The sequence below is a fragment of the Cricetulus griseus genome, chromosome 9 (assembly GCF_003668045.3).
Source record: "Cricetulus griseus strain 17A/GY chromosome 9, alternate assembly CriGri-PICRH-1.0, whole genome shotgun sequence".
Taxonomy (NCBI): Eukaryota; Metazoa; Chordata; class Mammalia; order Rodentia; family Cricetidae; genus Cricetulus; species Cricetulus griseus.
In genome coordinates, this window is record NC_048602.1 from 12,249,658 (window position 1) to 12,258,502 (window position 8,845).

Genomic DNA, 8,845 nt, shown 5'->3' on the forward strand with positions numbered 1-8,845 from the left:
TAGTAGATTTCAAAGAGATTCTATGGCCTTCTCTATACAAGAATTTCCCTTTCCTTATATTCTGTCATAACCTCTAACTTTAATCTTTTTGTTCCAGATGTTTCAGATGCCCTGCAATAAAATGCTGGAATTCTGCCATGAAATCCTCCTTGGAAAAAGGAGCTGTGGTTCTTTCCATTTCATACAGGTCACCTCTGGCTTCTCCTGGGTCAGAACTTTATCTTATTATATGAGTGGTAAAGGACTGCTCTTCCTCCATAGTTATCACTCAGCTGGGTCCTTTGTAGTCTCTGTGACTGTACTGTTGGAAGTAAATTCCATCTTTTTAAATCCTACAATAATACATAGTACACTGAATGCTCACTTGGGTCTCTGGGCCACATGGACACATAGGTAGGAATGAGCCTCCCTCATCACAACGGAAAGACCCAAGGCCAGGACATAGCATGTGTCAGCCTTGGGGTGGTATATTATCCTCTGAAGGCACCAGATATTTATCAGCCTTGTTCTATGTGTTGCTTAGAGGTGAAATATAAAGAGAGAAAACATGAAAGCTATGTGGGACGGCACTAAAAGTGTAAGGGACAGAGAAGTGTCTTTGCTAGACGGCACCACTCACAGCCTACTGCATTCTGAGAGGTGACCCTGTCTAGGTGGACACTCAGCTGAGAGAGAGAAGGACAACTGAAAATTGCAACTGTGCTGAAGCTGAATCTCTTCTTCTCAGAAGGTGGATGCCACAGTAAGAGGATGGCTTTGTCCTCTGTGCTTCTCTACAAGGGCTACACACTCTGGCAAGGATTTCTGCTCACTGGTAAGACTACCTACTCTCTGAGTGTAGAGGGAGGGAAACTCAGAAGTATTATAGAGTCTTGTAAATAGGAAAGGAGACCCAGAAAAAGATCAGGGTTTCTGTTTGCAATCATAGGGCAGAAGGTACAGTGATGTACAGAGACATAGCAGCCGCAAGCTTTCATCAGATAGGAGGTGATGATGGAAATGAATTGTTCCCAACACTTAATATTCAAAGTCAGCCATATTGGCTGCCATTTTATGAAGTCGAATTCCCATCCATGACTGGTTACTCTCCAAACACAAATCAAAGAGGGGTGGGCCAGGGAGATTGTTCAGTGTCCTGATATACAACCTAAAATTAGTCCTCAACTCCCATATAGTAGATTGAAAGAAGAGACTCCTAAAAGATCAACCTTGCCCTCCAGACAGGAGCTGGCATATGTGCTTGCAGATGTGCACACTGGGTCATGTGCCTCTACACAAACAAAATTGCATGGACTGGCACATGTGTGTTAGGGCATGTCCTTCCCAAATCCTCTCATGTAATACATAAGTAAATGCGAGATCATCAAATCACACTTGAGTACAATTATTGTCATCATTTCTAAACCTGAAAAGTATGGAGATAAATCCAGGTCACAGTCCTGCTTTGTTCATTTCAGCCTCCCTACCTCCCTCCATCCATCCATCCCTCCCTCCTTCCTTCCTTCTTTTCCTTCCTCGCTGTTGTATGTCTTTTTCAAGAACTAAACCTTCCTGAGAGTTCAAGTCCTCACAAAACCTTGGTTGAAATGGAGTAGAAATCAGATTATCTGGGACTTGAAGACTCAGGTTGTCTAGAAACACAAAGGGAAAAGGGAAAAGTCAGAAAATAAGGACACTCTAGAGGAGGATGTCAGAGAAGCATGGTGCCCCACACCAAACACTCCATGTGAGGAGGGATATCGGGACACTGTGCGGGGAGTCAGGAAGACACTGAAGCAAAGAACCCCATAGAGAGGAAAGGACACAGTTAAAGACTTTAAAGGAGTGGAAGCCATCTTCTTCAGCTCCATCAAGGGGGTAAATACATATCTACCCTTACACCTAAACTGAGTAATGAACACACTGAGCAATGTTGATTCTTTTTCTCTCTTGATGTCTAGCCTCCCTTCTAACCTGCTGGCATCTGTCCACCACTGCCAAAGTCACCATTGAGTCAGTGCCATCTCCAGTGATTGAAGGGGAAAACGTTCTTCTAAGTGCCAAAAATCTGCCAAACAATCTTGTAGCTTTTGCCTGGTTCAAAACCGTGAAGACAATGAGGCGTGGAATTGCACTATATACTCTGACCACTAATGTAAGTGCGGCAGGGCCTCAATACAGTGGCAGAGAAACTTTGTTTAGCAATGGATCCCTGTGGCTCACAAATGTCACCCCGAAGGACAAAGGATTCTATACCCTAAGGACAATACATAAAAGTGGAAAAATTGTATCTACAACAAGGATGTACCTCCATGTGTACAGTAAGTAATTCTTTGTGAACTCTGGGTTCTGGATGGGCTAAACCTGAAACATCAAACCTAGCCTGTAACTATATCTCCTCTGCATTGTGTTCTCATGTTGGAGTTAGAGCATTTGGTGCAGGACACTCATAGTGGAGAATAACTTCAATAAACCAGGTTTTCATTTGACGTTTCCTTGCAGGCAGCTGGATGTGTACTGGGTAACTCAGCCTAGGGTATCAAACACTGTCTAGACCCTTGGGATTCTGGAAAATAATGTATCTTTGAGAAAGTCTCCAAGGGACACAGAGTTGGCCTAGTTGAAAATGCAGTGGGATTCTCACAGAAAGGTGATCCACAGGAATCTCTGGTTGACATCCTCTGTCCCAGACTCAATACCAGGTATCCCTGAGAAAAATTTTACTAGGGATACATTTTTACTCCCTGGTGTCAGGGAAATGTTCTTTTTGACAGTTGAAATCTGGTGATATGTGTAAGCAGCTAGTTCACTGTCATGAAAGCCACGTTAATTCAAGATCTCAGACATCTCCAGAGACTCAGCTGGAATAACAGAGTTCAACAGATGCCCAGGCAATTAAATAAACGTTATGATGTGCTTATGAAATTACCAGGAAGGTCATAGCTGCCAAGGAGAGGGACAGGGGATGCAGGTCCTCCTGACAAGTTCTTGTTCTCTGGGATCCAGCTTAGGAAATTCTCCCCTGGAAACAAATGTCTAGAGCCTCTGCTGACATCAACAGTTCCCCAAATACGAGCTGCAGTTCCACCAGTGCTTATAAGGGATGGCAGCAAGATGCAGAATCAACATTCAGAAAAGCATTAACCTAAACCAGGAACTTACATTTTATTCTGGCCTTTACTTCTGTCACTACAGATTTGAAAGTCAAGGACACTGTTTTCTCAGACCTACTGTCTGCTTCCTGTAACTACTGTATTGATGTTAAGTTCTCCATTTTTGTAGTGTCTTTGGGAAAGATAGCACAGGGAAAGATAATCTAGGGGAATCACCTAGACTAAAGTCTAATGGAACACAGAAACCCCAGGACAGACACATAACACAGGTTAGTAAGCAGAGGAAATGGGAACATTGTATTGTACCTCTGCATGGACGGTAGAATCCACACCATCTTCCTATGACTCAGGTCTCCTATTCCCACTCAACCAGGATTTGAGACTCCTGACACATCTGCTCCTGGACCTTTGTCCTGAATCTGAATCATGACTAGTGATTGCAGTGAGAATAGTTTTGTCCCTTTCCTGTGTATCATGCAGCTGGTCCCGTTGGAGCCCTCACAGACATTTCTGTCCCCTTTCTGCAGAGGGTATATTCCATCTTTAAAGAACATTGAAATCAGAGGGTAGACTGTGGTAGCTTTCACAGGAAATGCAGAGATTCCCTCTTTGGTACTGACAGACCAAGGCCAGGACACAGCAGATGTTAGCTCTAGATTATACAACTGTTCTCTTAAGACATAGGAATACTCATTAGCCTAGTTCACAGTGTGTTCTAGAGGAATCAAACACAAGGACAGAAGAAGAGAGGGAAGTGAGATAGCCCTGAGAGAAGAGAGGGCAGGGCAGTGTTTTGAACACAGACTCACCTACAGCCCATGACACTCCTGGAGGTACTCCTTCCTAGGAAGATGCTTGGCTCAGATGGGGGAAGGACAGCAGAGTTTAGGACCTGTTCTGGAGCCGAAGAACTGCAGAAAGAGGACACATAGTGCCACAGAGACCAAGGATAAATAATCTGTATCCCTCTGCAAACTGCACACTACCTCTCATGGGCTCATTCCCAAACCTGAGAACTCACAGAGATAGTGTTTGAGAGTGTAGAGGACTGACTTACTATCTGGAGTTTCCTAAAAGGGACAGGGACCAGAAAGGAGTCTTGAGTTTTGGAGGAGACAAGACAAGTGTCTGAAAGTTGCTCAGCAGCAGGAAGTTCCCAGTGAATAAGACATGGTAAATGAATGGGGAGAGATTGATCCTATCCAAAGTTATACACTATGACCACAGCATTCTAAAGACTGATGTTCTCAGTTATGGCTTCCCAAAGGAAAAAATCAAGCTGATGTTGATCAGTGGCATGGCTTATTGGATATAGGTATTTACTTCATTTTCTGATGAACTCAGAATCAAGGAAAACAGGTTTTTCTCTGAAGGCCAATTGAGTACTGTGTCCCGCACCCATGCCCCTCACTGAGACATGCCTTGCACACAAACTCTGACTCAAATGTAATTTCTAAATAAGTTTCCAAAAGCAAAGCAAGTGAAACAAAAATTCACTGTATATTCCAATCCATAGCCATACAGGCTCCAAGGACATTATTCATTTTTTGATTCTCTACAGTTATCTGAAATTTTTTTCCAGGCAGCCTTTTCTTTTATAAGTATAAGACAAATTCCTATAAGGCCCTAGTTCAAGTGGACTTGAAGTCACAATGCAGCTACAATGTGAAGTAGGGTGTTGACTGGGACCACAAGAAAAACAAAACAGCAATAAAAGTCAGAGACTGAAGACAGAGGCATGGAAGGATAGAGGTTGGGCAGGCATCACCCCAACAACCTTCTACAATGAATGAGAGCAGGGGTCAATGGGCAATGAGCCTGCCATATAGGAGAGAGTGCCATATAGTGAAAATGACTATTTTGGGGATACTGATAACATGGAAATCATGTGCTGATCTCCACCAAGTAGGAAAGGGAGACACTTTCCCAAACACCTAGACTGAGAAATGAACACTGCTGCTCAGTACAGAGGGTCCCAATATTGATGGATCTCTCTCTTCTCTTCCAGGCTTCCTTTTCACCTGTGGGCGCCCTCATCCTTTTGCCCCGCCTACTATTGAATTAGTGCCACCCAATGTTACTGAAGGGGAAAATGTTCTTTTACTTGTTCACAATCTTCCAATGAATCTTCAAGCTCTTTTCTGGTACAAAGGGCTGGCTGTGCTCAAGGAGTTTGAAATTGCCCAACATATAAGAGCCATAGATTCAAGTGTGCAAGGGCCTGCACACAGTGGTAGAGAAGCATTGTTCAGGAATGGATCCCTGATGTTCTACAACGTCCTCTGGAAAGACAACGGATTCTATACCCTACGAACTCTGACTACAGATCTGAAAACGCAAGTAGCACACGTGCAGCTCCAGGTAGACAGTAAGTGATCCTCTATCGTTGTTCAGTGCTGGGTGCAGCTCACACACACAGGACTGTCATGCCTGGCATCTATCTGCCTACCTCCTCTCTCTGCTGTGTCCCTGTGTTGGGAATTGAGCAGTCAGTGCAGGACACCTAAGGTAGAGACAAACTGTCACAGATCACACTCTGTAGTGTGACTCCACCCTCTATCAAGGAAGACATTGATGGAAAGCAATTCAGCATAAGATGTCAGATAATGTCTAGTACCTTGGGTTTATATCTGTGTATGTGAGGAAATGATGGCATCCTCAAAGAGAGGTGAGCCCAAGAAATCCATGGTCCCTATTATATGTTCCAGGCTTTACTACACATATCCCTGTAGATTATTTGTCCAGGACTCAATTCTTATTTCTCATAGCTAACATGGACTAGTGCTTTTTGGCTATCTATACAAACCTGGAGTAAGCTATCTCCAAATTGAGAGTGTCCTAAATAAAGTCCAGGAACTGGTGCAGAGAACAAGGAGGAGTGCTGCTTAGTAACTTGATCCTCATGGCTTGGTCATCCTGCTTCCTTTCATTACCCAAGACTAATAACTCAGGGATGGAACTGCAGGCAGCGAGACAGACTCTCCCAGACTAAATTCTAATTAAAAATATACAGTATATACTACAGCCTTGTTCACAGGCCAATTCGACAGTGGCATTTCTAATTGAGTATCCCTCTTTAAAAAAGACACTTACTTGTGTCCAGTTGACATGAAGCCAGCCATCCTAGTATCTGAGACTTTTCTATGACCTGAGCCTAACAAGAAGACCAGGCTTCTCCTGACTTCAACCAGCCTAGTATAGTGGGATTCAGAGCAAAGCACAAAGCACATCTAGTAACTGATGTCAGCGCATGACTGGAGCCATAACACACTGGAAAAGAAAGGTCTGTAGAGTTGAGTGGAGGCATTATCTAAAATTGCACTGTTCATGAGTGTGATGAGTGTGTACAGTGCCTGATTGAAGGCATTTAGACAACCACAGAGGGAGTTCCTTGCAGAGGAAATGACACATCCATAAGCACTGAGAGAATGGAGGTTGTGTTTCTGACCTCTACATTGAAGGATAGACAGACCCACACCTTTATCTCTAGTCTGAGGGATGAATCCATCTGTTCAGCACAGAGGTTGCCATCTTCCCACCAACCCAATCTTCTTCAACTGATGACTTTTTTTCTCTTCCAGCCACACTTTCTACATGTTGTAGAGATCTCACCTCTGCCCAAGTCACAATTGAATCAATGCCTCGCTATGTTGCTGAAGGGGGAAGTGTTCTTCTCTTAGTTCATAATCTGCCAGAAGATCTTCGAGGGTTTTCCTGGTACAAATCTTTGAACAGCACAGATGACTTTAAAATTGCAGAATACAGCAGGGACATAAGTTTCACCGTCTGGGGGCTTGCACATAGCCAAAGAGACACGGTGTACACCAATGGATCCCTGCTTCTCCAAGATGTCACTAATAAAGATGCAGGATGGTACATGCTAGAAACTTTCAACAGAGACTGGGAAATTGAAAAAGCATATGTACAACTCCATGTAAACAGTAAGTGACCCTTTATGGCTTCCAGATGTTGAGTGTGGCTATCCTGCTTCATACACTGAACTTTCAGGACTTGGGTGTGCATGCTGTTTCCCTCACCATTGTGTCCACACACTGGGGTTTGGGCACTTACTGAAAGAGAGAGGGTAGACAAAGTGAAACAGATCAGAGCCCTTCACCTTAGTCTCCACCTGCCGAGAGAAGAATGTGTACTAATACCTCAGTACAAGAATTTCAGCCTTAGTGTAGACACTTGGAGCTTTCACCTTGCCCACGACACTAACAGAGACTGTGGGATTCATGCATGTACTGGATGAGGAAGTCATGGGGTCCTTATAGAGAGTACCAGGAAGTCCTTGTTCAAAAACTTTGTCCCCGGCTTTTATCAAGATGACACTGGGGAGATTTTGTCAATATTTGGCCTTAATTTTGTGTTTTTGATGATAAAGAACAAGTCTTTACTGACAGTCCAAGTCCCATAGAATGTGAAGCCAACTGTACCTTGACATGGGAGCTGAAGTTAGATAGATCACATGGTCATTGCCTTCTTCTGAATGAAAATGTTCAAGTTCCTGAACCATTAGCCAATTATTCTGATAGGTTTGTGAGACTTCACAGGAATATCAATGTCCTGAAAAGTAGAAACAGAGGAAACAGTTATTCCATGCTCCCCCCTTGTTCTTAGGGGTCAAACCTAGTTAATTCTCTTCTTTGGGCAAATAATAACAGATGCTGTTAATTTGACCAGCTCCCCCATCCCATGGTCAGGTCACTGCTCATAACTAAGCCTAACTCACAGAAGCAGTGATCATTTACAGTGTGTCTAATTAAAGGGAAATACACACTCTCAGTGTGTGAATCAGGGTCAAAATGCAAGCTATATGTATAGTCTCAGGTCCATCTTCTCCCTCTAGGAGGCTTTATTAAGTGTGAAGTCCTAGAGGGGTGGTTGAGCTCACTGAATGACCACTGTCATGTGGTTCCCTCTCTTTTTCCACAGAGCCTGTGACACAGCCCTTCGTGCGACTCTCTGACACCACAGTCACAGTACGAAGCTCTGTGGTCCTCACATGCTTCTCAGCTGACCCTGGAATCTCCACCCGTTGGATCCTCAATAACAAGAGTCTCCAGCTCACAGAGAGGATGAAGCTGTCCCCGACAAAGTGTCAACTCACTATAGATCCTGTCAGGAGAGAGGATGCTGGAGAGTATCAATGTGAGGTCTCCAACCCAGTCAGTTCAAAGACCAGTCTTCCAGTCAGGCTTACTGTGAGGAAAAAATGACTTCTTTCCTCTCATCCTATAGCAGAGTGGGGGAACTTCCTCATCAAAGGGATACAAAGTGGAGAAAAGTTAAGTCATAAAAATTGTGAGCTACCATTCCGGAACAACCGTATGATGATTCATGCTTATTCTCTTGTGATGAGTGTACACATGGATAGGTCAGGATTTAAAGTGAGACTCATTTCCCAAAGAAAATTAAGATGTCAATATAGTCAACATAATTGTAAAGAGGTTAAGAGCATAGCTTTTGGATCAAATATATATCCAATCCTCAGAATCCGTGGAAACTAACTTAAGGCATCCCAAACTTCTGAATGCCATGGTTCCCTTGTTAAAGTGGTGCAGTGTTTGCCTAGAGATTAACATCTTCTCATTTGCTTTCCTTCTTGATCCTCATGGTTTTCTTAGTTGTTGTTTCTTTGTAAAGCCCAGGACCACCTCCCTAGAAACGGCACCACCCACAGTGTGCTGGGCCCTCACACATCTATCAATAACCAATGAAGCACTCCATAGACATACGTGCTGTGATCC

At 43.6% G+C, this 8,845-nt stretch overlaps 1 protein-coding gene across 1 annotated transcript; it reads left to right on the plus strand.

Annotated features, from left to right (window-relative positions):
• Positions 1-750: 750 nt before the first annotated feature.
• LOC113838520 (pregnancy-specific glycoprotein 22-like) lies at positions 751-8,314 on the plus strand. The gene is made up of 5 exons (XM_027434157.1): positions 751-814; positions 1,941-2,300; positions 5,101-5,460; positions 6,674-7,033; positions 8,031-8,314. The coding sequence occupies exons 1-5, from the start codon at positions 751-753 to the stop codon at positions 8,312-8,314; spliced, it is 1,428 nt and encodes a 475-aa protein (XP_027289958.1).
• The last annotated feature ends 531 nt before the right edge of the window (positions 8,315-8,845 follow it).

Bases quoted from the DNA above. Each gene is read 5' to 3' on its own strand.
- LOC113838520 (XM_027434157.1), top strand. From the start codon at position 751: ATGGCTTTGTCCTCTGTGCTTCTCTACAAGGGCTACACACTCTGGCAA. The intron at 815-1,940 runs GTAAGACTACCT...CTTGATGTCTAG, and splicing joins GCAAGGATTTCTGCTCACTG to CCTCCCTTCTAACCTGCTGG. The intron at 5,461-6,673 runs GTAAGTGATCCT...TTTCTCTTCCAG, and splicing joins CGTGCAGCTCCAGGTAGACA to CCACACTTTCTACATGTTGT.